Source organism: Mauremys reevesii, linkage group 2 (genome assembly GCF_016161935.1).
Source record: "Mauremys reevesii isolate NIE-2019 linkage group 2, ASM1616193v1, whole genome shotgun sequence".
Lineage (NCBI taxonomy): Eukaryota > Metazoa > Chordata > Testudines > Geoemydidae > Mauremys > Mauremys reevesii.
Window position 1 is genome coordinate 150,104,711 of NC_052624.1, and position 27,928 is coordinate 150,132,638.

Consider the following 27,928-nt stretch of genomic DNA (forward strand, 5'->3'; position numbering starts at 1 on the left):
AGTATTGATAAAGTAACAACTTTCATAGTGTCTTACAGACATCAACTAGATGTCACCTACTTGCCATTCATAAATTGCAGGCCCCTCTTTACTGATGCTGGGGAGGGGGGTGAAAGGCAGCTTAATGAAGACTTGTACTAGGACAGTGACACAGTAATAATACAAGTTCATCAGTTAATGATTCCAGAGGTGAGTAAGGGAAATCTTGTGACGACAGTGGCCTAAATTAAAAAGACAGACGCAGAAATTATGAGGAGAGTTGTGCAGTTCTTCTAAGGACACTGCATGCCTGATTCCCTGTATCTCCGTAAAAGTCTTTTATGTTAACCCTACTGGAGGGTAAAAGCTAATGGTAAAAAACTAACTTTGTTGAATCCTTGGTGAAACCGTCGGTCTTTAGCATGTTAGTAAAGTACCAGTGTTTGTTCCAGAAACGCATGCAAGTGTGACCACAATTGACTTCTGCAGCTCCTTTCATCTGAGAGTTTTGAAGAGCTTTAAGCATACAGCCTTAGGATACCCATGTCTTATCCCCCTTTTACACAGAGATTAAGTGACTTGCCCAAGGCCATTTCTATGCTAGGTAAACAGGGTTAACTATAACCAGCCGATATATTTAAATATGGTTTGCCCTGTCCAAAGTAGTGTTTCAAATCACATCAGATAAAAGCTTGTATTTTCAAACCTATTTTTCCAGTGTAGAAATGGCCCAAGTCAACAGCGGAGGTGGGAATAGAATCCAGTGCACGGCTTGCAGTGATTAGACTACGCTGTTGCATAACACACTTTGCCTTAGGAATTCATAGAGATTTCTAAAAGTGGGGCCTTAAATTAATCAAATAATGACACACTAAAAAGTGAACTGTGCAAGTTCTTTAAATAAATTGCACATTCGATTATGGACTCAGCTCTAGCCCCCATCCCCTTTGTATTGTTCTATGGCAACTGGTCTTTTCTCTTTATAGTGCTGTCATTGAGCACACCAACAGAGTGATTTTCCTTGAAGACGATGACGTAGCAGCTGTGGTGGACGGTCGTCTTTCTATCCACCGGATCAAACGCACAGCGGGCGACCACCCTGGGCGTGCAGTCCAGACTCTGCAGATGGAACTTCAGCAGATCATGAAGGGTAAAAGTTCTTCACCATTTCCTCCATTTAAATATGGGGCCATTCCCTGCCATCGGGAACCAGTGGTCTAATAAGCCCAAAACTGTAGGGCTGCGGATTCTCTCTCCCATTCAGAAGCATCCCTTGTTTCCCAGATTGGTCCCCAAGAGAAACGAAAACTTGCCCTTTTGGATCAGACCATGAATCCATCAAGTCTGGTGTCTGATCACCAGCAGTGACCAATTCCTGATACTTTGGTGAAAGGTGAAATAACAGCATCATGCACCTTCCTGTGACACGATCGTGTACAGGAGTGAGAAAAATCACTCCTGACCATTCTGACAATCAGCATGTTTGCTCCCACGTGTTCACCTGTTTATTGCATTAATGGTATAACAAAGTTTCCATTGTGTTTGTGTTGTGTTTTTTTTTTTTTAAGGTAATTTCAGTTCATTTATGCAGAAGGAAATTTTTGAGCAACCAGAATCTGTTGTTAACACAATGAGAGGAAGAGTCAACTTTGATGACTACACTGGTAATTTAAATTAATCCTTTTACAGTTTTAAATCTAACGCCTGCCAAATTTGGGGTGGGGTGGTATAGAGTAGATGTATGGTCCAAGAGAAGTAAGTCCTATATCTGTGTAAGAGGAAGTGCCATTACGTAGAAGGGGCTTTCCGTAGCTGTGTCAGGAGAGTTCATTCTCTGCTGACAAACTTGCCATATGTGTCAAGTATCAGAGGGGAGCCGTGTTAGTCTGGATCTGTAAAAGCAGCAGAGTGTCCTGTGGCACCTTAGAGACTAACAGACGTATTGGAGCATCCGACGAAGTGGGCATTCACCCACGAAAGCTCATGCTCCAATACGTCTGTTAGTCTATAAGGTGCCACAGGACTCTTTGCTGCTTTTGCCATATATGATGGCTTCTACTATGTTGGCACCTTCTCTGCTAAGAAACAGACTGAGACACTTCAGCTCTTTTAACATAAGATGATATACAGAAGGGCCTCGGAGATCAGTTTGTTATGTGTGTCCTTGAGCCACTTGGCCACCGTGACTTTTTCATCCAAATCTGTTACAGTGAATCTGGGCGGGTTGAAGGATCACATCAAGGAGATTCAGCGGTGTCGGCGTTTAATCCTGATTGCTTGTGGGACAAGCTACCACGCCGGAGTTGCGGTAAGTGGTTGTCACTATTTCCTTGCAAACCTTGGCCGAATTAGCTGCTGCTATTATGAATACTGAGCAGGTTAATGACCAGTCAGTTGTACTATAGAAATACACACTCTGGGGCCAGATTTTCAATGGTGTTTAAGGAACCCCAGTCCTCAAGTCACTTTTGAAAATTGCACTTAAGTGCTTATGAAAAGTTTACCTGTAGTTTTCTTTATTCCTATAGCAAACTTCTGAAAACAAAACTTCTCATCGTATGGTAAAATTGGCAAGGAAAGGGACAATGTAATAATAGTGAGAAGGCTTCAGAAAGTTAAAAGCTGTCAGAGGGGCACATCTGGCTTGCTCCTTTGCTATTTATATATGTTCTCCTGTACAACACAAGCCATAGGTCAGACTAGATGATCACAATGGTTCCATCAGGCCTTGGAATCTACGCAGGCTTTGATGGAACATTGTCAGAGAGAGCCATTCACAATGCAGTGGTCCTACTTTATGCCACAGCATTTCATAAACACTTGCAGGTTCAGGGCCGAGTTCAAACCATGTGTAACCCTGCTCCTCTGAGATATGATATAATCGCGGGGCACAAAGGTACAGCTCTAATTCAAACATTGTTGAGTTGCAGCATGAGAGCCTACATGCCTGGGATTCAGGATAATCCATAAATTTGCTAAGGAATTAACTTTTTAAAGGAAGATTGTACATTTACAAAAAATCACACTTAAACCGAGCTGCATTAAATTAGCTCTTGAGAACCTGAAAATGAAACGGACACTCATCTGGCTAGTTTCATGATCCAGGGTAAGGGTCCCAATGCTGAGGGGCTGTTTGTGGCTTCTGGATTTGTAGAGTACAGTACAGTGAGTCCTGGTCTATGGCTAAGGCCCCTCTTGTAATACAAATAATTATAGAAGACCATCAAGGGCTGAAATAGGTATTCAGTTTTGCTCTCAGTAGCATAGAATCATAGAGTATCAGGGTTGGAAGGGACCTCTGGAGGTCATCTAATCCAACCCCCTGCTCAAAGCAGGCCCAACCCCAGACAGATTTTTGCCCCAGATCCCTAAATGGCCCCCTCAAGGATTGAACTTGCAACTCTAGGTTTAGTAGGCCAGTGCTCAAACCACTGAGCTGTCGTCCTCCCCCGTAATGTTATTTCCTCATGAATGCCCAGGCTGGAGTCTAGACGTCCTCTTTGGACAGGTTGCAGTGAAACAGGTTTTGTAAAATAACGACTTTTTAAACAATTTTTGATATAAGCAGCTGTGTGGTGTTTGTCAATAGTACTCTACTCCAGTTTGTGGATCTGCTCCTATACATCTTTTTGCAGTGTCAAGGTCATAAGTAACCTTTCTTATTACTGATCTAGTGTGATTTTGAATCTAGGTCTAGTCTTGGGTTATATTTTCATTAACCTGCATAACGGTATTGTGGCTGTAATATATTCCAGTGGTTGGCAATTTGAAGGCTTCTTTTGTTAAAATGTGTTTAAACACATTGTAACTTCCTGACATCTCTATTTTACCAGACACGTCAAGTGCTAGAAGAATTGACTGAATTGCCTGTTATGGTTGAACTAGCCAGTGACTTTTTGGACAGAAACACTCCAGTCTTCAGAGATGACGTCTGCTTTTTTATCAGCCAGTCAGGTAGGGTCACTCCTGTACTACTAAAGAGAAATCCATAGGACCAAATCCTGCTGTCAGAGTAGGATTGCCTGGGGTGTACACCAGTGTAGAAATTGGCCCATAGAGATGGAAAGGCTTATCTCATCCATCTTCATACCAGTGCAGGATTGATTCTTACCGTACATGTACTAATGTGTTTTGTCTAGTCCTGTTGCAAAAATTTTTGTACCCTTTTCTGTAGAGAACTTTTCCCCAGCCTAATAAAATAGAACTTATGATGTGGAATATCCGGTTAAACACTGATACATTTTCCCTTTTTAAATGCTTTCTTATTGTTCCTTTAAACAACTATAGGGGCCTCATCCAGTGGCCTTTGAAATATGTAATTTAACACAGAAATCGTTACACAAGAATATATAAAATAACAAATCACACAGTGGAATGGAGCATAAGCTAAAACACACATTTAGGCTAAAGAATAAATGGTATCCTTCATGGGCTACACTACATTGAAACAAGATGGTTACATTTTTAATATTATAGGGCATTTGCAATAAAGCAAGGTGATTCTTCCCTAGCGTGGTGTCCTGTTAGCTTGAACTTTAATATGAAAAGGCATATTTGGAAGAAAATAGTTTTTTTCCTTCTCTTTCTCGCCACTATACGCTAGAGAAAAAAATGCAATGAAATTAAATTGTTATCAACATACAAAAGCCACCAGGGACCGATTTAAAGTATTAATAAATTCTTAATCTTTACTATCAGAAAACCGTACTGAATAACTAACTTGTTTCAGCAGTATGTTTCCTGGGTGCATGTGCTGATTAATTTAATCTTTCAGCCAGTTTGACTATTCCAACTTTCAGTCATGTTTTGAATACACATGTAGCTGCTGTTTTTCTCCAGGAACAATGCCATCTGTTTCTAACATGGTTCGTGTTTGAGAGTGTGCCACAGGCACACGCATCCCCTTAAAATTTGGATATAACCAATAAACAGGATTCCTCTGATATCTGCATTATTCTTGCAGTCTCATGAGAGCAGAACACTGATGAATATCTCCAGATGCTAGAAAATCAAAGTAAATGTTGAGGTCACAATACCCCTCCCTGCATTGTTGCTTTAGCCTTTTAAAAATTCTTCAGTCTGGTGGTGATCTAAGCATTATAGCATGCAGTCAAGGATTTCCGAATATTGCTACATCATGATGATCTACTCATTTAACCTTATTTTTATTACTTCTTTGATACAGCTTATACTGTACACATACAGTTAAATACCCCCCCAAGGGGCATTCCCTCTAACAACGCATTCTAGTAAGACATGGCAAAATTATGGGATTTTTTCTTTCTAATATTGGCTCTGGGGTGTAGCTCTGCGTGCAGTAGAAGTGAATCATCAATACAATTTTCTGCTTAGTTGAATCAAGTTGTTGAGAGGTTGTAAATAGCTGCAGAATTGTCACACTTTATCTCCAAAGAAACTGACTCTCTTCTTCCCCCTGATGTAAACAATTGACTGAGCCAGCCCCATCTCATATAGTGCACACCCTAGGCCTTTGAGAGATTGTTTTTAAAAGGTTAAAATTGCATGTCATTTAAGCCAGACCCAGGCCAGATTGTGTGACCAACATACCCCTCCACTTAGACCAGCCCCATAGTTTTCTACAGGTGGTAGATACAAAACCATGGTTTTTAGGGGAGAGGAAACCATCAAAATGTAGTTTTGACAGATTGCAGCAGAACTTTGTAATAAAGAATAGGGGGGGTTATAAGTATTCAAATATGACTAGGAATAAGGGCTGTCTTATGGGCCCAACTGTATCCCTCTTCCCCATCTTGCTTTTAGAGTTTTTTGGCAGTAGATCATTTTGAATTGGTTCATAGCAGGCTATTATAAATTGTAGGACATTTATCCTGTGCATCTAAATGTTATGATTTAAGATATTGCATAGGTAGTATACTTGAGTCAAATTAACTTGCCACTATATATATACACAAATATAGTGTTCTTTACTCATAACCAAGGCAAAAGAAGAGATCTATTTTCATTATAATTTTCAAGACAGTTACCATTCCTGCTGAACACTTTCCATTACACTAAAAACTAATGGCACTCAAAGCATTGGGTAATTGCAAACTACAGTATCATCCTGAAACTTCCGCTGAGCTGTGTCCTCCAGTGCAGAGTAGTAATAAGGTGTGCAATGATCTTGCCTATAACTGAACTTAAATTGTGACCATGTAAATTAATCTTTGCAGGCGAGACAGCAGATACTTTGATGGGTCTTCGATACTGTAAGGAAAGGGGAGCCCTCACTGTAGGAATAACTAATACTGTGGGCAGTTCCATATCCAGGGAGACAGACTGCGGTGTCCATATCAACGCAGGACCAGAGATTGGTGTGGCCAGCACAAAGGTGAATACCAAATAGATAGTTCTCGCATTCATTTTAAGTATAGTTGACTGTGCTTTTTATTGTAACTGAAGCTCTTTAACCATACTTACACTGCATGGTACTTCACAGGGTGAGAGTTGTAGCTTTTTATGTATTAGCCAGCTTCTGCACATTCAAAAAAACCCTCACAGTTGTGTTGGTACAAATTGATTAAGACTAAAACTACTACAGACTTTCATTGAGCCATGGAATGTTATGACAGAATAGTCTTAATGTTAAGTCAGGGACCAAAGCAAATTAATTCTTTGATCCAAGGATATGTAGATAAGAAAAAAATATTTAAACAACAATAAGGCATATTAGTTTCTAAAATCAAGCATTTTATTTTAAACTGTTTCAATCTTAGTACATGAGTCAAAGGAATTAAAAATAAAATAGCTAAAATTGCTCTGTACACAACAGTAAATCTGAATATATACACTGCCAAAGATTTTACATTGCCCATAACCAAAACAACATATCTATTGCGCATTTAAGATGGATGAGTCTGTCACTGAGTAGCAGGGTTGCAGACTGCTGGGAAACATTTTTAAGGGAATCAGGGAGTTATAACAGAAGGAGAGAGAGAATTGTGGGACACCTTGGTACTACTTGGGTGGCTAACCACCATCTTGCTTTTCCTTCCAAGTCTGTCCATATTTAAAGAGAGCAGCTGTTTATTTTTTTATAGAAAAAAAAGTTAGTGGAACCCTATTTAAGCTTGTTTAAAATGTGCTAATTTAGTACATGTGCACATGTACAACCCAGATTCTGCTATAAATCTGGAGTAATCATTCCAGTTGATGGAGTTACACCTGTAAAAGTGAAAGGAGAATCAGTCCTGTTAACATTAAAATCTTACTGTGATCCACTTAGTAGTTCCTCCAATCCCTCCTGCAGTTAAGACTTTCCAGCTGCCTCTTCAGGGACTCTTCCATGAAGCAAGAGATGTAAATCAACCTTTACAGCATGGTGTAATTTATCAGGCTGGGGCTGTGGTTCCAAATTTGAGGGCCCCCCCCGTTAAACTCCATGTTTTCAGCCCCTTCCCATTTAACCCAAATGCTGTGATATTACAAGGAAAGAGGAGGTCGCTGCAGAATAGAATTGTGCCTGCATAATTCACACTGAAGGCAGTGAATTTACATATCTACTCTTCCTCTTCTCTGTGGTGGTTGGAGTGGCATAGTTATAGCTTGTACATCACCTTCATGTTCATACAATATCTGCCCAATCTCTCACTGGGGCTGAATAAGAGAAACATGTATGAGAAAATGAAGGAGGCTTCCTCTAACTGGTGGACAAAGAGGAGCAGGCTTATTTACCCCACAAACTGCTATCTCAGGTTCATTTCCAGAGAATGTTTTGAATGTTTTTCTGGTTTTTGTCAGGGCAATTTTCCAACATTTCTCTCATAGTTTGCCCCGGGTGCTCCATCTGTGGTGCAGGGCACAAAAGAGGGGATTAAATGTCTGAATTATTCCGATGAAAGGAAATAGCTTCACTTAATGGCATACTAAAGGTAGTAATTTTAGTAAATAGCCTTTTTTTCTTTAAGTGCATAGCCATCTACTAACTCTGGGGTTTAGTTGCCCAAGGTACAGTGTAAAATACTTGCTTTGCTGCATTTGCTTGATAAAGTGCTTCTGCACTTTGAAATCTGCTTTAAGAGAGAGATGATGTCAATCTGCTACATAAATTCAGCCAAAAACCACAGCTGAGTTTAACAGTTCACTAGGGAATTTGATCATGGAAAATTCATGACTCTTGCAAAAACTCCTGTGAGCTATTTGTCCGTAGGCTTTTTTGCATTGCCAACACTGTACTGTTTGTAGGTCACTGAAAACTTATTTTCTTTCTAGTGATGCAGAGACTTACCTGTATGTGCTGCTGTTTCAACATAGATTGATAACTAATGATCAGCTGTAGAAGACATTGCTTAGAAAATCCAATTTGAGAACATAAGAATCCAAAAGGCAGCCTTTGCTGGTGACAGAAAAAATCCAAGCACTGTTAACTGTACCAGTTAATACAAAAGAGCAATGTTAACCTTCAATTGTATGCTGCCAAGTACAACGGTGCTAGAGTCTTAGATTTAAAAAACTTTAGTCATGCAGCAAAGTTTTATAACTTCTGCACCAATTAATTGATAAACTTGTTTTCCCTAAATGATGGCTGCATAGTTACAAAACTTTTTTCTTTGTACAAACTTGAGAGTCAAGTACATTTCTTGATTCTGCTAGTAGAATGCTTGAATAGCAAAAAAAGTCACAAGCAAACCCATTGATTTTTTTTTTTGTGCAGTTATATTACACCTTTCTTTCAAGAATTTCAAAGCACTTCACACATTAAGCCTTGGAAGAGCTATGTTTTACACTATTGAAGCAGAAGCTTGTTTAGGGATAATTACTTTCACTTGAATGTTTAGCTACAACCTATGAGTTCACTTGTTAGTGAAGGTGCACATAGTTTTAATTCCTGGTTTGCTTTGTAGCCAGAAATGCAAGTTGTTATCTATTTGTAAAGTGTTGGGTTTTACTTTATTATACAGTCTAAAAAGGTGTAAAAGCTCAATCTGCAGTTCCCTGGCTCATTCTGTGCAGTTAAATATTTACCTTATGACAATTTTAGTTGAGCAGTTGTCCTCCTTTAATTCTTGTTTTATAAGAAGTCAGTTAAAAATTGCAAGGAGAGATTGTTCGCCACTATCCACAAAGCCCAGACAAGGGGAAATGTTTGTTAGTCAAACTCTTTGGATTGAAATATCTTGATTAAAAACTCTCAGATCAATAATCCAAAATTTTTCTAGGAAAAAAAGCTGATGTCTAGTTGTAATTTTAACCTTTTTGTTAATCGTTTCTTCTTTTAATGGATGTATCAGAATTTATTACCCTAGAGAAGGAGGGCATGATAAGTCCTACTTTCATCCTGGTCCAGCTGAACTCAATGGGATTAGCCTTTAATCAATAAGTGCAATAAAAAGTAAATTCTCTCATTATATGGTATCAAATCTTCCACTTAGTTTGCTATTATCTCATGGTATGTTGTTTACTTTGCACTATTCTTGAACACTAAATCTGTGTGTGTTAGCTAAGGCAGTTAGGAATGAAATTATTGCACAATTTGAAGAGATGTCTTGCAAGTTTCCTTACTTAATAAGTCATGATAAAAGCGGAACAAGCAGTTTCAGACTAGTCTTTGATTTTAAGGGGACCTTCAAAAAGAAAAAGTTAACTCCTGAACCAGTTAAGTACCCATTAAAAACTATACATTTAAAGCACAAAACTGGTGTTTTCTCCCTTTAGCTGCTGATGGCATTACAGCTGCATACAGTCTTACAGCAGTGCTGTCTTAATTGTGGTCTCCAGCTGTTGCCCAGCGTACATTAATTTCACAAAGCCATCGTTTGCAATAGGGCACTTTTACGATATCTTTTAAATCTTAGCTATTAAAAATGATCCCAAAGCCTTGGACTTGATTCTAACTCATGTTACATTCCTTTTATGACACTGACAGTGTGAATGGACCTTACCATATATGCTGGTTGGGATTTTCAAAGGTGCCACTGAAAACAGGCACTTAACTCCCTTAAAGCCCCAGACATCATTCTTTTGACAAGTCCAAGGTGCTCTTGAATAGCTCGTATAAATGCGTGGTCCTGGAAATACAGATGTCAAAGTATTAAATCTGTGATATTTGGGCATATGAAGTTCTATGTGTGTTCAGACTCTGTATAAGACTGGCTGTCTAATCCTCACAATCATAGTCAATCAAGTAATGCCGTCATATTTAGAAGCATAAAAGATTTATCTGTCTCTCCTCTTTAGGCCTACACTAGCCAGTTTGTTTCTCTGGTGATGTTTGCCCTCATGATGTGTGATGATAGGATTTCTATGCAAGAAAGACGCAAAGAAATCATGCGGGGGCTGAAGGTCCTACCAGGTATGAAGCATCTTTTCTTAATATTGCATTTACACTGTTCTTGCTGAATGAAATTAATCTCTTGGTAGAGGGCTGACACATGATCTATGCAGCATTTAACTCTCACTGAAAAATAGGGCATCAGGGTAAGATGCAGATAGCTGGTATATCCACATTTCAGTGTGAACTTTGGACCTGATTCTCATTCAGAAGCATACATCCGCAGAGCAGTGTAAAGGGGCTTTGGTGCAAGGGGGAAAAAATCAGGCTCAAATCAATCACCACTGTAAAGTTGCAGTTAGGGAAGGCAAACATGTTTGTTTGCCCCTGGTACTGAGTTAAATGTGTGTGTCTGTCTCTTTAGTGTTGTATTTTGGATTAACCCTTTGCCTCATCCTAACTAATAGACTTGATTAAAGAAGTGCTGAGCATGGATGATGAGATCCAGAAACTGGCAACAGAGCTTTACCATCAGAAGTCGGTCTTGATTATGGGACGTGGCTATCACTACGCTACATGTCTTGAGGGAGCTTTGGTAAGGAGTTTCTCTTCCTTTAAAACCCCTCTGAACTGCCTTGGGTAGATAAATGCACACCCACTGGCACTTAACGTGGATCTGAGGATTGTATGAGCTTTAAACATGGGTCCCCTCTTGACATTATTAAACCTCAGGGCCCTCCATTAATGCTGGATGGACTTTTACTTTTCCAATCACTGTGTTATTGCACTAAAGCTATGCCATTGGGTGAGTTCCTTTAACGACTGGGGGATTTTCTTTCAAGAGTGCTCAGTACCCATGTAATTGGGGCCAGATTTTCAAAACTGACCAGCACACCCTACCAGCTGGCCCTGTCTTCAGCAGGAGTTATGTGCTGCTACTATTGACACTTAATATTTCCTCTTCTCACACTTACACAGAGGATGACCTTTTCAAGCCCTAATACAAACATTAAGCCATAGTGCTCCTGGGAAGGAAGGTCGGTATTAGGGTTTAAAGAGAGAGACACTGACTTAGGGGCAAGGGCAGCTGTGGGTATAGAACCTCTCCTCTCCTCTGAGCCACTTGACCCAGATCCAGGTTTCCAGCCTGCTTTAGCTGACTTATACAAACAGACTGGTCCAGAGTTCACCAATAAACAATTTAGTTAAATCACCGTTCCCCTGGAATGTGGAGGTAGCATTAGAGCTACTTTCTTCCTATGATGGTGCATAAACACGTCCCTATACTTGCTCAGTGTACTGCACAATGGCCAAACTGTAGCTTGATTAACAGGGATATCCTTCTTCCTCTCTAGAAAATAAAAGAAATCACATACATGCACTCGGAAGGCATAATGGCTGGTGAGCTGAAGCATGGTCCCCTCGCCCTGGTAGACAAATTGATGCCTGTTATCATGATCATCATGAGGGACCATACGTATGCCAAGTGCCAGAATGCTCTCCAACAGGTTATAGCGCGGCAGGTGAGTAATTGGAGATGGACGTGAACGGCATCATCCCAAGTCTAGAAGTTTAAATTGTTCCCTTCATCGCTAAAAAGCTCAAGAAATGTTAAGATTCGGATCGCTAGATCTACTGTCAGCATTTTCACGGTTCCTTTGTGGGATTTTAGAATGCCTGTTCAAGTCCAGCAGTAACAACTTGAATATCATCAAATGACTGCTCAGTAGTCTCGGGCCAGTTAGAGCCAATGCACTCTGAAGTAAATAGTCTGTTGGGGCTTTTAAGTGTCAGTTTCAACAAGATACCTAAAAGGTAATAGTCTAGCGTATGGCTTATTGGTTTAAAGAGGTTTATCTTGAAATTCCAAAACAAGATAATGCATCATCTTTTGTGAAGAAGACTGCTGCAATTTTAAAAAATGAAATAGATGGTTCTCTCTGTGTGGAAGTTCTAAGTAATGAAGGAAAATGCAGGGTAGGCTCAGTCTGTTTTAAAAAGCAGTATGGCAAGTGTAAAATACTATTGCTATTCTCACTTGCCTTGTTCTGGATTATTTTTTAAGTGAAAGGTTCCTGCCCTTCTTGAGATCAGTGGGAGTTTTGCCAGGGATTTCAACAGAAGCAAGAAGGGGCCCTATCAGACAACCTTTCTGGAGTATGTGTGTATCTGACTCTGCCTGTTACTTGTTGACACTTCTCTTTCTTCCAGGGGCGACCGGTAGTGATTTGTGATAAGGAAGACACAGAGACAATTAATAATAATAAGAGGACAATCAAAGTTCCTCATTCTGTGGACTGTCTGCAAGGAATCTTGAGTGTCATCCCTTTACAGCTTCTGGCTTTCCATCTTGCAGTTCTCAGAGGATATGATGTAAGTACTATCCTACCTTTAAATACCTTCCTTTAGTGTCTGTCTACTCTCCAAAGGACTTACAGTAGATCTATTATACTGAACAGAACCCTATACAGTTCTCTGAACTTACTAGCACCTTTAATCTAATAGGGTTTTCATGATTAAGTCAGTGGAGAAATAGTTATGGCAGAGAACAGACTTGTTCCCTGCTTTTACCATTGAATACAAACCTCTTCACACATTGCTGCTGGAAGTTAAATCATCCCTCCCTTGTTCAAAAAGAGAAACTATGGTTCAGCTGTTGCTACGGTGCCTGCCAAGGACTCCGGCACGGACATTCCGCCAATGCAGCACACTTCACTCATGAGCTTGATCACACCTACCGCTGTCATTTTTGCAGGACTTCCATACAGAGGGTCTGTCCCTCTGCTTTTCTCCCCTCTAAGGGCATGTCTACACCAAGACCTCTTGCATGGCCAGGCAGACTGTAACACCGCAGTATGTCCGAGTGCACTGGGGGACTTTAGTGCATTATAGCAGAGTCCACATGGCTCCTTAATGTGTGGCAGGCTAGAGTGCTGTCAATTTACCTCCTGGCTTGCCACAAACAAAGTCTGGTGTAGACAAGCCCTCTGGGTGCAGAAAATTAAGCTTAATTGTCACTTGAGCTAGATCAGGGACCAGAGAAGTTTCCTGTATTTTGATTTATTTACACAATTCTCTTGGCTGAACTACTTGCAAACCCTAGTAAAGAATGTTTGAAAAAATAGTTTCTTTGAAACAGCCACAAAATGTGACTGAGTGTGAGAATGGTGCTATAAGTTCTCAGACTTGTAAGAGTTAACAATGAACTTACATGACACACTTAACTAAAATGTACTATGCAAGTCCAACATTCAGTACAGGGGTTTGTTTTTACCGGTAATGTGGTTACCCTGATTACATTTTCATGCTAAAATTATTTTTTAAACTAAACTAAGGGAGACTGAATAGTTCCCTGCAGTAACTTCTGTCTTCTCTAAAAGGCAGACTGTGTATCCTGCTCAACTCCTACCTTTTATGCCTCAGTTTACACATCTTAAAATAAGTAAATATTTTACAAAACTAATATTTTGAGCCTGTGCTACATAGGTGCAGGAGAGGCCTAGCAAGAGCTGTTTTGCAAACTAACTGATATGAAATTTTTTTATGAGACGTTATTTGCTTGTTTGGACAAAAGCCTTTTAACAGATGCCCGTAACTTTTTAATATTGTCTTTCGTGAAGTGTAAAATAGTGGTCTTGTTCACAAAAATTCCATTTTTTTTTTCTTTTTACAGGTTGATTTTCCAAGAAATCTGGCCAAATCTGTAACTGTAGAGTAAAAGTGCATCTGAATCTTAGGGGTATGGGGAAGGAAATGGAGAGACTTTTTGGGTACCAAAATATCTTGATTTTAAAGTCCCCTAGATCAAATCATCTTTTGCTAAATCGTGTATAAAATCACCATAATTATTACATTAGTGATTGTCAAATTAACTCCATATGCCATGTCAATAGCTTTGTTTTGTTGAAAGGTGTTCACTAGGAGACTTGGTAATCTTTTAAAGGAAGCAGTTTGCGGGGCTCTTTAATATGAGATAATTTAGGTATAAATTAACCTCACTGAGATAATGCAATTGACTAAAGTATCTGCAATGCCTCTGCTAGTGAAGGTACGTGCCAACGTCTGACACTGAAATCAGAGCTGTAATAGGCCATGAATGAGCCTACAGAGATTCAGACATGATAGTTAAGAAGAGATTAGGTCAAATTCTGCCCAGTTTATATAAAGGGAAATCCAGTGACTAATCAGAATCTCTCCTTTTATGTAATTTGGTTAGCGTGCCTAAAATTAGCCTCAGAAAGGATCTGGTCTATGCCAAATGCCTAGCAACTGACAATCCTGCAGAGGCTGGGCCAAAATCTGCTCTTAAGACAAGATAACTATGGAGTTGTTGCAGCTCATTCTAATGTGTAAGTGAGAGCAGCATCTGACCCAAAATAGAAGGAACACTGGCAAAGTTCAAAGGCCCAGTATGTAATACTTGCAAACAATATCATCCCCTTGTTGTCGGGGGAGAAGGAGAAATCTAGTGCTCCCCCCTGATCACTGCAACACTAAAGAGAATCCTAGTTTAGGTTCTGGGTTTATTGTGCTGCTGCTGTTAGCAAGGATGCTGTTCTTAGAGCAAGTTTCTTGTACGTTTCACAAGCCTCCCTGCTTACTCCATTCTATGTGTGCTCATGAATGGAGGGAATGGCGCTACATGTGACAGTGTCCCTTAACAAAGATGTCAGTCCATCAAGGATATTGACTGTTGGCCAGGAGAGTTGCAGGGAACAAATGCGTGGCTTTCATTGCTGCAGCTCAAGGCTGCTGTTACTTAGTGTGAGTGATAGCAAATAGTTTCAGTGGCATATATGGTTTGGGTATGAGAAAGAGAATGGGGTTAGACCAGGAAAATTAACAAAGCTTCATGCACAAGACTACAAACAATATTTTAAGTAGCTTGCAGAAGATGTTAAACAGCAAAAGTCTCACATTGCAAAAGGATGAATTTCATATGGTGGGTTTGAAGTAAACAGCCAGAGTTAAGAACATAGTACTGTAGGATGTAAAGTGAAGCCTGGGGCTTATTAATGAAACATGAAGGTCACTCTGCAACATTTAGGGATTTTTTTCTTCTTCACAAATGTAATATTTTGACCTTGTAGAAGTCTGCTTTACCAGAGAGACTGTCCAACACTAGGATAAGAACTTGGCTCTCCGAGCGAGTATGCTGTAGTCGAGTGCTGAATTGCATAATCCAGGTTGACTTAGACAATTGCTCACAGAGGTTCAAAGGACTGTAGCTGTAGCAATGCCATCTGTTATTCTTAAAAGTGATATTAACTGAAGTAAATAATTTAAACTTCCTGCATTTTTTATCTTATTCATAGATCTGTTCGCTGCTTAGTTTTACCATCTTAGCAAGAACTGGAAGCATATGTTCAATAATGACTTGAACTTGATTTTTCTTTACTTGAGTACAGTTACTCATGCGTTGTAAGCGGGCCATGATTTGTGCTGAGCTATTAATTTGTATTTAGGAATGAAGTAGTAAATACAGCAATTTAATTCCTACAGTATTTGCTTATTACATTAGACACCTCAGCCTGAACTGACAATTGAGACTTTCCCACGATGATTTACAAACAAGCAACATTTTTTGTATAGCCAAGCACTATGTATGTTAAAGCCAGTTTAACCTTGACTTGCCTTAGCTTATATTAGTTTCATTTTAAAAGGGAGGGAGCTGCTGTTCAAGCAGTTTACTTAGAAGGGCTGAAGTCAAGGGGAGAAAGTCCAGGTTAAGATCCTCTGGCCTTGTTTGCAGGGATTCTAATGTAAGCGAGGCCCTTAAAGGGGGAAGCATTTTGAGTAAGCCATTGTACCCATCGATTTCCTGGAGAGGAATTGATTTGGAGGTCTTTCCCTAATCAACTTGGAAAATTAGCTACAAGTGCTTGTCTAGGTTTGTACAGGGGAGATTTCATTTTAGAAGTAGGACAGCTGCTTCCACTGGTATATTAAGAATATGCTAGTTATATTTAAATATGAATTGATGTTCTCAATCCGATTTGTGCCCTGTAGCAAGTGCTTACTATTTATGAAAAGACAGCTACATTGACACAAAGGACCAAAGGATACTAAATAAAACAACTCTGCAATATTTATAAAATCTCACAAGATTAAAGAGCTGTAGTTTCTACAAAGCCACTCTTTAGTTTGATGATAGGACGGACAGCCCCTATTCTTCATAATGTTACGGCATGTAGCCTATAAGACTTACTACACAAACTTTTTACTAGTTAGAAATTAACCCCAACCATTAAATTGAGCTTGATTTTGTAAATCGCATTAAGGTCCAAAACTCAGCTTACTAAAATTGAAATATGTGACTAGACTATCAGATATTGCAATGTATAATAAGAATGTTATGGAGCACACTCACTGTGAAGAATTTTTTTGAATGATTATGGTATGATATACTTAAAGCATCTCAGTTTTACCAGTGTGTTGAGAGATTGTATACAGGATTTTCTTATCTCGCTAGATATATTGCAGTTTGATGAAACAATGTTTGTCCATCTCACCTCCCAGACTAGTTTATCCTCCTGTTGCTAGCTGGAAGTTTTAGACTGTCTTGTGCTCTCTGAAATGAATGTTTAGATTACTGAGCCAGTAACATTAATTCCTTCCTAACTGATTGAATTTTTTAAAATTCAGTAGCCTTCTCCTTAAAATTGAGCCTCAGATCAATCAAATGCATAGGCTCATCCTTGCTCTTTGACTATCAGCTATATACTGTTTGCATAAACTTGTCTGAAAAGCATTTTTATTAAAAATGTAGCATATATTCTTCTCCTAATCTGTGCATAAAGAGTTCAACAATAACTCCAATTTCTTCTCTTGAAATAGCAGCAGTAGAAGGTTGCCTACCAATTATTTAACACATCCAGAGTGTTTTTAAACTTACTGAAATACAGAACTAGACAACTTTTCAGGCAAAGAACTCTGCTCTTCCCTGTGGAAGTGCTATTGTATTTGGTAAGCAGGTCTCATTCAAGTTCACTCCTGGAACTTGATGCAGGTATATTGATACAGGGTATACAGTAGCAGAAGTATTGTCACGACTGGAAAAGGTTTTAAGCCATTCTGTCTCCCCTCTCCTGCTAATCCACACTGCCCATTGTTAGAGTATTGCATAAAAGGCTGCAAGAGGAGGCCCTGTGTGTGTTTTAAAATCTTGACATTTGCTGCCCTGTCATATTTACCAGTACAATGGCACTTAGAGCATATCCCTGGATAAGGTTTTAACTAGCACCCTCTGTAGTTGTGGACTCAGTTACACTGATCTGTACTTTGCTCAGAAGGAAAGCTCTACTATTGGGGATAGTCTTTGGGTCTTGCTGTTCAGTAAAAGTTAACAAACCTGGCCTCTAAATTATGTGCCAATAAAGAGATTGGAATTTAATTTACATTTGAATAATCCCCACCTAGAAATAATGGTGATATACTTCTGGCACCTGTGTGTTAAATGAAGTATCCTTTGACATGTTTGGTTTGCTCAAAGGCAAATTGTGCAGTTAATTGCACAAAGGTGGAGATACACTTTTTAAATTACCATTCATACAGGGGGGTGGAGGGGAGAAGTAGCAGCTTAAAAAATCTTCACCTAATTTATATTTTAACACAGGAGACAAAATCCGTAGGAATGTTTGAGAAAAAAATCAGAGCCAAATTCCTATGTTCCAGAAACATGATGGAGCCTGGTTCCTATGCTAGGTTACTGGACTGCCAAAAGAGACACTAAAAAAGGGGTGGGGGGTGTATTGCATTCAGTGGTGTTACTGTAGCACTTCTAGGACATACCTGAACTAGCCTGGATCTAAATAAAAACAACAGTGAAGCTGTGGCTATCCAAGACCCAGAGTCTGTGTCCTGCAGCTTCACTGTTATTCAAGCTAGCTCTGCTAACATTATGTCTACATGTGCTGCAGTGGAGACAGACCCTGGGATTGGTGATGCCTTCAGTGTGGCATGTTGTACTACTTTTGTATAGCTCTTCCCTCCTCCAGAAGTCACCTGCTAGTCCTTCAGCCCACAGGCAGACAGCAACATGGAAGATGAAGGGGTCTACAAACACAGTAAGCCGCACTAAAGCAGATTGTGAATGCTTAGTTGTGGCAAAGGCTAGGCCTTCTAGACATTTACCTCAAGACATGTGATCCCTCCCCAGTGTGAGAAAACTGACAGAAAACCCATGGTATCTGTCTAAATTGAAGGCTACCTTAGTTTCCTTCCTTTGTCAGTGTGTGTAAATAGAAATTTAAAGTGGCAAATATAACCATATCTTCCCTGCTAGCATTGTTTTCCTTTGCATGTACATATCTAGCTGGCTTGGTTTATGGGGACCATTCTGTATCTGGCTTCCTGTTTTATGCCGTCTGCAGAAGATGTTTTAATTTTGTGTGTAGTATTTTATAATTTGGGTTTTGTCTTTTGCTTACTTTTTGTATCTCACCCTTTGAATAAAATGAAGTGCCCAACATTAAGTGAAGAAATGTCGTCTTTATTTAAATCCATCTTCACTTCCGTCATGTGAAATTTTCTATTACTAAAAAGATCCTGAGCATTATTCTCAAAGTTTTAACTAAACCCCAATATTCATTATTGGATCTAGTGGGAGTTTTACAGACTCAAGTCACTGATTAAGGAATACAACTTCACCCTGAGGGCATTTGTAACTTCCATGAATGTAATAATTGCCATATTTGATCAGAAGAGAGCTATCTACCCTGCACTCAGTGTTCCAGTTAGAAATATAACAAGCTCTGCAAGGGACAAATATAGAATAGCCTGCCCTTAGGAAAGCTTCTTCCTAAACCACGTCACTTACAGATAGGTTCAAGCACCAACACATGAGTATTTTTATCCCTTCCACTCTAACCGTGCTCATTATTCATATTTGAATATAGATACCCAGCAACTGAACTGATTCCAGGAGGTATAACAATAAGTTTGTAAATACAGCAGCAAAATATACCCTATTCCACCTAGAACCTCATGTCCCCAGAAGTGACTGATTCTGATTGTCACAAGATATCAGTGATGCCAAGCATGTGGTAGGATTCAGAGTTCCAAAGAACAGAGTCAGACCTACTGCCTTTTAGCAGGTTGATTACTTGCTCTTGTCATACACAAGAACATAAATAGGATAGGAGTACTTGTGACACCTTAGAGACTAACAAATTTATTTGAGCATAAACTTTTGTGGGCTACAGCCCACTTCATCAGAGGTATAGAATGGAACATAGTATGAAGATATATATATACACACACACACACACAGAGGATAGGGGCATTCCTGCTGTGAGGTTTTTGTTCTAATAGAACAGTACAGAGTGCTAAGACAGCAGCTGAGAGATAATCAAGATAGTTCACTGCTAGGAAATGCCTGCCATGCCTAGACAACCCAGTAAGTTAAACCCACAAAAGCAAGAGAGTCTAAGTCTGAAATTCCATCCTCCAAGTCAAACCCATAGATATTTGACCAATGCCTTTTGTGATTTACTGGCCTCTGATATTCCCCCCTGCAAAGAGATGAGTCTGAATCTCTTACCAGCTACTATTGTTCCTTGGTTAGATGTACAGCATTTAGGGTTGCCACTTTGACAAGCATTTGATTCACAATATCAGTGGCCAGCCTTTGCATGGCTTGTACCTCTGGCACCAAATTAAGGCAGAAAGTTTAACAGCTAACCCAGAGCCTTCCCTATGCATTTAAAACACTACACTTACCCAATGATGAAGTACTGTACAGTGAATACTAGCATTGCCCATGGCCCAGGTGTCAGTATGAGGGAACTACCTTCTCTTAACCAATTACACTAAGTACTACCGGATATGGCACTGACACTGCTTGGTCCTCTGGTTATTTACTATTGTGAATTAGGCATGCAACTTTGCTCAGGACCAGAATCAGAAGTATGTTACAAGAGCCATCTAATGTAACCAGACAGGCTTATGCTAACTTGCTACAGTCAGAGAAGTCTTCATTTAAATTACACTGTTGCACAGAGCTCCAAAAGCTCACATTAAGCATAGGAACAGAGAACCTGGGCCATATGTATAGAATGGGGGACTATCATGGGAAGTAGTAAAGATTTGGGGGGTGACTGGACAATCAGCTGAAAACGAGCCCTGAATGTGACCAAAGAGTTAACATGATTCAAGGAAGCTTGAGATTATTTGACCTCTGTTTGGCACTGGTGTAACCATTGCTGGGATCTTGTGTCCTGTTCTGGTGCCCACAATTCAAGAAAGATGTTGATAAATTAGAGAGGGATCAGAGAATGTTAAATGAGTTTACTCAATCTAACAAAGAGGAAGTTAAAGGATGACTTGATTACAGCCTATGGGGAACAAATATTTGATAATGGCTCTTTGATCTAGCAGGGGAAGGTGTAACAATCCAAGGGCTGGAATTTGAAGTGAGACAAATTCACACTAGAAATAAAGTGTACATGTTTAACAGTGAGTAATTGATCATTGGAACAATTTACCCCAAGGGTTGTGGTAGATTCTCCATTCCCAACACTTTTTAAAAATCAAGATTGGATGTTCTTAAAAGATACATTCTAGGAATTATGTTGGCAAAGTTCTCTAACCTATGTTATACAAGCAGTGAGACATCACAATGGTTCCTTCTGGCCTTGGAATCTAAAACATGGTTGCCAATATGCATCACATGGTGACAGAAAAAACTCAGGTCCTGCCACTTGGCCTGTTGGAAAGTCTCTTACAGCAGCTGTAGTTCCGATTGAGTCTAGTAGAGGGCAGCGATGCACACATTAGCCTGTGAATGCATGCCCTAAGCACTAACAGTTGTTAAAAAAGAAACAGATCATTGCTTGAGTTTCAAGTGGCTGTTTTGACTCTCAGCCAAATTCATTCCTAGCACAACTCCATTGACTTAAAATGGACAAATCCCCCAAACACCAGCGTAGAAGCATTGCCAGATCACTAACCCATGTGAGTAGTTCTCAGTGATTTGCATTACAGATTTTGCAACATCTAGAAGCCACAACCAAGAGCAGGCCACCCTCACACTAGGGCAAGGTATATACTAGAGCAGTGGCTCTCAACCTTTCCAGATGACTATACGCCTTTCGGGTGTCTGATTTGTCTTGAGTACCCCCAAGTTTCACCTCACTTAAAAAGTGCTTGCTTATAAAAATCAGACAAAAATACAAAAAAGTGTCTCTGCCACACTAGTACTGACTTTCTCATTTTTACCATACAGTTATAAAATAGATCAATTGGAACACATGCATACACCCCCCCCCCATACACTGAAATATATAGAGCAATATGAAGTCGTATGAAATTTTAGTTTGTACTGACTTTGCTAGTGCTTTTTCTGTAGCCTGTTGTAAAACTAGGCAAATGTCTAGATGAGTTGATGTAGCCCTGGTTGAGAACCACTGTACTATAATACACTCTAAATGTACCTATGTAACAGGTATACGATAGAAGGAGAAAACAGACAAAGGTCAAATAGTAGGTCAGTAGCACAGCTAAGGATGGAACTCAGGTTTCTTAACTTCTAGTCCAATCCCTGTCCACTTAGGCCAGGCTACCTCTGAAATCTTTGCTTGACCAAACCTAGTGGGATATCTGCAATGAAGGCAGCAATGGGGCCAGCTCCTGCCAGCCCTTTTATGCACAGAGTGCCCTTTGAATTCAGTCAGAGTTCCATCCACTGCAGTTTTGGGCCAGATTTTTAAAGGTATTTCATACCTGTCTAATGAGAGAAGCATCTAGTTGCCTAGCTCCCAATGAAATCACCAGGTGCCTATCTGCATCCTTAGGCTCCTAAATACCTTTAAAAAATCTGGCCCTTTGTGCTTAGTTGTTATTCCTCTAAATCTGAAAAAATCCATTTATTTGATCAAAGATTTGCTGCTTTTCTCCACCACAAGCTTTTGGGGACTATAAAACAGTGCATCTTAACACTTTCACAGCACAGGCATCATCTTAAGGCTTGTCTACACAGGTGCAAGTTCCTCCAATATAGCTACATGGATTTATTTACAAGACCATTAATGTCAGTACCACGCACAGGTGTTAATCTCTGCTTATAACAGGGCATTGGATCTATGTTAAGGGATTCCATTAGTGCAAATTTACTGTAGAAGAAGATAGAGCCTTAATGGGGAACATGTAGACGCACTCTATAGAAACCTCTCAAGTTCGGATGACTCCCACATACTCATTCCTATTCATCTACAACTTCTAACCTGCTGCCCTGGTCCCCTGCATATTACTCCTTGCTACTGTCACTTCTAGTTCTAGTATTCCAAATCTTGAGTCATGGTGCTTCCAGTTCTCCCCTCATTTATCCTACTCTATTACAAACTGTACCTCTAACAACTGCAGGAGCTTGAAGGGACAGTGGTTAAGATGCTATCCTGGGATTTAGGAGTCCCCCCCCCCCCACGCTCTGCTATGCTCTCGGTATGACCTTTGACAAGTCACCTAAGTCCAGATTCTCAAAAGATGTAGGCACCTAACTCCCACTGAAGTCACAGAGTTAGGATTCTCAGTGTCTTTGGGCCTCAGCTCTACCCTCTGTACAATGGGGATAATAGCACATCCCTCCCTCACAGGTGTGTTGTGGGGATAAATACATGTAAAGAGTGTTTGATGCTCAGATCTCACAGTAACAGGGCCATGGATAGAATGCCAGGATGACTGGACTAATATTCCATTCAACTTGGGTGCTGGTGTTTGTACATGGACTGCCACAGGTCTTAGAATCTGGGTCCCCAAGATTTTCTAAAAACAGAGAGAATCTGGTAATGTCAGATGTATGATCAGATTCTGTAACAGGGGAAGGCCTGCGTGGTACTTCTACACGGGGTGTTTTAGACTCAGATTTAGAGACTAAGGCCAGAAGGGACCATCATGATCATCTAGTCTAGTGGGTTTCAACCTTTTTTCATTTGTGGACCCCCTAAAAAATTCCCAAGGTGCGGGGTCCCTTTGGAAATCTTAGTCGGCAGACAGCTGGGGGTCCCTGGACCACACGTTCAAAACCACTGATCTAGTCTGACCTCCTGCACATCGCATGCCACAGAACCTCACCCCCTCTTGTAACAGACCCTTAACTTCTGGCTCAGTTATTGATGTCCTCAAGTCATGATTTAAAGACTTAAAGTTACAGAAAATCCACCATTTTCATGTGTTGTCCAGACAGCAGGAAGGCGTAAAGGGTGTCTGAAACAAGAGGACTGTGCTCTATCAGATCTGCCCAGTTTGTTCAGGAGGAGCGAGATCCTCATTCACTCAGCAACAAAGGAACGCTTGCTGTTGGGTGAAAAGTTAGCTCCACAAATTGCCTGACACTGTTTGTAAATGTAAGATGAAATAGTGCCCTCACAGGTTAAGACATGCCAGTGTAAACAGTTTTAAACAAATCTCTGCCCTGGAGACAATCCAAACATTGCAGAGCTGGCCAGCACACAAAACAATGCTTTGTCTATACTCACGGGCCAAGCTCACAATAATGCAGCACACTGAAAAGCAAGGCAGACTGATAAGTCCCACTCACCTGCTGTGTTGGAGGAGCTTCGTGCTGCTTCACCAGAACACAGCATTGCTAAAGCTGGTGTAGCCAGCCATAGGTGCATGACCTAGCATACGGGCATGGAGTTTCTGGTAGCCCAGAGCTGATGTAGCAGCGCCAGTCCCCATCCCTCCAGTCAGCAGAAGGGGTGTGACTGGGGTATCCCTGTTTGGCAGCTCTTTATAGCTTCCACATAAGCCCATTGGGCTATAACCTAGAGCAAGCAGAAGGCTGCTCTAAATTATGCAGCTGGGTGAACAGCAAGTCCCAGGTATGGAGGAGAAGGGGGTGTAGGTCAACACAGCCCTTGAGTTATGCTCCTCGGGAATCAGGGGCTGTACCCCCCCACCCCAGCTTTATGAACCTCTGCGCCCCCAGCAGCACTGGGAAAGTTTGATTCTGGAAACAGGACGATGCTGCAGGGTAAAACTAATTCAGGCAAGTTTTTACAGTGTCTCCTCCCGGAGGGAGCAGGGTTTTATTACGTGCATCAACCAGTCATTTAAAAAATAAAGCAGATGCCGGCGGATGAGAAACACCAACATTCTCATTCAGACTCTGATCACCGCTTTACAGGCCTGTTCAAGTGTGGGGAGCAGCAGCCTGTTTGGATTCCTAGGGAGCTTTCTGCCTGTAGAGCGCCCACAGCGTGCGAGTGAGTGCTTGCCTTCACCTCCTCTGTGGCTTATATGAGACATGACTCATACCCCTCCGTCATGAGCAGACACCACAGGATCTGCCCGGACAGTTATTTCACATACTATACATTACCACCCCTGGTTATCAATCACACAGCTCCTGCAACGCCTGATCTTTCCTTGGCTGGAGAAAACACAGCTCATTACTGGCTTACACTACCAAAATGTGGTTTAATTCAATTTCTAGAGTCCTCAGGAGGAGGGGGGTTGCCACGTGGCTCTGTGTGTGTAATTCAAAGGCGGTCTCCATGCTACGCTTGCCACAGGACAGAATTCCACATTCGCTGCAAAACCACTCTGCTTTAGCTGGGGAGAGGGCAGGTAGGGGAAACAGATAGTCTTTAAACTTGACCTGTACAGGGGTGGATTAAAACTCAGCAGAAGCAGTTACCAGCAAAATGCCACTGGATACACTTTCTAACCTAGATCCTCTGCTCTCTCACATAGACTATTCCTCCTCCTAGATAGATGCATGACCCTCTATCCTGCTTGAATCTTTGATCTTCCTCCTAAGCTAAGCAGCCCAGTCACACTCCAGCAGGCAACAAGCCAGCAGTAATCAGCTGTACACAGTTCAGACTCCTGCTGCTCGCTCTCCCATTAATATCCGCAGCCTCAGAGCAAAGATCACGACAATCCACCCCCTGGCATTTTAAAACGAAGATTCCAGATTCCGTTGCTACACAAAGATCCTTCTAGTCCCATTGAGGTCCTCCAGGACTTAGGTTCTAGAGCTGGCTGAAACTTTTTCATCACAGCTTTTTTTGTCCCCCTCCCCTTTTGACAAAACACATTTTCATGAAAATCCCCATTTTCATTGTGTTTTGGGGGCGGTTTTCACTGGGAAAAGAAAACAAATGCATTTCTGTTCTCCAAAATGGAAAACAAAGTTGTTTTTCTGACAAAACTTATCCCCCCCCGCCTTTTTCCCCCTTTGGTGCAGTAAACAAACTCTGTTGGCTTCCGTTGGTGTTTGTCTGTGGGGTGCCCGCTACAAATGGAGCAAAGATCTGGTAGCTCCGAGGCCATGCAGGTCTCCTCCTGGAGCTATTACATGAGCAGCAATGGGAACCAATATACTTTAGTAGCAGCAGGCAAAACGTGATTCATGTAGGCCTGCCACTAGAAGAGCCAGCTAAGACCTAACTCGAGCCAGGCACTGGGATTGCTGAACCCAGAAGGAAGGGGAATTGAAAAGCAGCAGCACATACAATAACCAATGCAGGACTTGCCTAAAGACTCCGGAGAGCCACTCGAGACAGTGGCAGGAGATGCCCCGCCAGCTCTCACTCAGCTGCAGGGAGACACCCCTTTCATATTCCTTTGAAAGCAGTTTTTGAAGCATCTTCCCTGTTAAGGAGGATGGATGCTGCTGGGCGTGTCTGTGAGATTTACAGCCTTGCTCTGCCTGTAAAAAAAAAAACCCAAAACAAGTCTTCCTTAGTCAAGTAGCCCCAGCTGGCCTGCACTGTAGGAGGGATTGGGAGAACTCAGGGCGTACATATTCGGAGTCAGACAGTTATATTAATGCAACGTTAACCCTACAAAGCCAGCCACTTCTAAAGGATTTAGGGGGCTGTGCCGTGCCAGGAATTAATTGCTGAAAGCTGTGCAAATTCCCACCTAACCTCACCAAAAGTCCCAACAGTCAGATTTTTTTGAATCACAAGGCAAACTAGGGGGCTTTGCTTACTAATCACTTTGCTAAGTAAGGGGTATCAGAGGACGGTGTTTGTTTAGATCACAGTCTGGCTTACAGAACCACTGCACCATGTAAGAACTTAGTTGGCCTGGCAGACTTCCTGCAGGAAGGACTCAAGGACGGAGCAGAACATGAAGAATGAATGAATCAGCTCAAGAAAGGCCACTTTTGCGGGGCATTGCCAGAGTTAGGGCAGGGGAGGGCAAACACATTACGGAGATGAAACGAACATGGCAGGCAATAGAGAGCCATGCCAATAAAACTGAAACTCGGCAGGAGTTCCTAGCACTGGACTGTCCAGCCACAAAGTAACGTGACCCAAACGCAATGTGAGCTTGCAGGGGAGAGAAGGGTGTTAGCTCAATGTCTCGGGACACTGAACACCGGATCAGGGGGGCATGTGGGGGGAAAAAAGGGCTTGGAGGTTTATATGATTAATTCAAATACCAAGCTCCAGGGGTTCTCCTCATTCCAAATACCCTTTCCTACATCTCTGACCTGGCTTTGGTTCCTGGTGATAAATTGTAACCAATCCCTCGAGGACAATCCCCCGCGAACTGCACCTGTGCTGTTCCTGCTGTGTCAGTCTGCCAGGGTCACACCCAAGCCCTGGACCCGAGCACCATCCCAGGCTGTGCTGCTCAGAACATGCCGCACAGGAGCTGCCAACACAGCTGGAAAAGTTTCAGCTTGAAAATACTGTTGGACATGGGCGAGGCTGTTTCAGTCTGGATGCTGCACAGACTAGTGAGGTTGACATGAAGCTACCTAGCAATGGTGCGTGAATACAAGATCGGAGCTCTTCTCTCTGAGTGCTGCAGAGAGCAGGATTTGAATGGGGCAGAGAAACAGCATGACGCACACCGTGCCAGCATCAGCTGAGACACAACTGCCTGAATCCAGGGCTTTTGGGTTGCTCAGCGAAGAGTAACTTGAATGAGAAATGAGGACCCTGGCCAAAGTCACAGAACCCACCACCAACTAGATTTTGAGGCTCAGATTTGCGAGGAGTGTAGCTACAAATAAATCGGTAGATCTGAAAGCATTTTACAAAGGAGGTTAGTCTCATTATATCCTTATTACAGATGGGGAAACTGAGGCACAAAGACGGGATGCGACTTGGCCAAGGTCACCCAGCTGGCCAGTGGCAGAGCTAGGAATAGAACCCAGGTCTCCTGAGTCCCAGTCAGAGTCTGAGGCCAGAAGAGACCAGATCATTTAATCTGACCACCTGCATAGCACAGGCCACTACCACCACCTGGATACTAAATCAAATGGTTTAGTCCAGTGCACTCTCTTTTGTACTCTCCATTTAATTTTCTAATAACTGCTTGTGTGCAGATACAGCAGCCATTTTCCCCTCCAGAATAGCTGCAGTGTCTTAAAGAGGAGATACACACACTGTGCTCTCTCTCATCACACGCTTCTTTCCCTTATTCTAAGCCAGGAGTTCTCAAACTTTGTCACAGTGTGGACCACAATTTAGTAGGGCGGCTGTCTCCCGCAAACCTCCCCCAATTTATATTTGCAGTGTTCTGTTCGGCCATTAGATGTCACTGTGCGTAGTCCCTGGTAAACAAGAGAGACAAAGCTGGGACACAAGCCCGTTGTGCCTATGGCTGGTTTTGTGTTTTTTTAAACATCCTTTAAGAAAGATTCCATATATCATGACACTCCCCCTCCTATTTGGAATCACAACATGCCCAACTACACCAATGATTCTACAGAAAAGTAATAAGGAAAGTCATGTCTTCAGAGTGGCCTTGAAT

General features: G+C 41.4%; 1 protein-coding gene across 3 annotated transcripts in view; it reads left to right on the plus strand.

The window, feature by feature from the left end:
• GFPT1 (glutamine--fructose-6-phosphate transaminase 1) overlaps window positions 1-18,684 on the plus strand; it is a 54,354-nt gene extending 35,670 nt beyond the window's left edge. For 2 of the 3 annotated variants that reach the window (XM_039527923.1, XM_039527924.1), the window contains 10 exons: window positions 966-1,129; window positions 1,548-1,643; window positions 2,190-2,287; window positions 3,813-3,933; window positions 6,174-6,331; window positions 10,177-10,291; window positions 10,678-10,805; window positions 11,566-11,733; window positions 12,422-12,583; window positions 15,526-18,684. In XM_039527923.1, the coding sequence (XP_039383857.1) occupies window positions 966-1,129; window positions 1,548-1,643; window positions 2,190-2,287; window positions 3,813-3,933; window positions 6,174-6,331; window positions 10,177-10,291; window positions 10,678-10,805; window positions 11,566-11,733; window positions 12,422-12,583; window positions 15,526-15,591 (1,276 nt within the window). In that variant the 3' untranslated portion in view covers window positions 15,592-18,684. Of the gene's footprint in view, window positions 1-965; window positions 1,130-1,547; window positions 1,644-2,189; window positions 2,288-3,812; window positions 3,934-6,173; window positions 6,332-10,176; window positions 10,292-10,677; window positions 10,806-11,565; window positions 11,734-12,421; window positions 12,584-13,883 lie in introns of all 3 variants that reach the window. The other variant, XM_039527925.1, reaches the window with a different exon arrangement.
• Window positions 18,685-27,928: the final 9,244 nt, after the last annotated feature.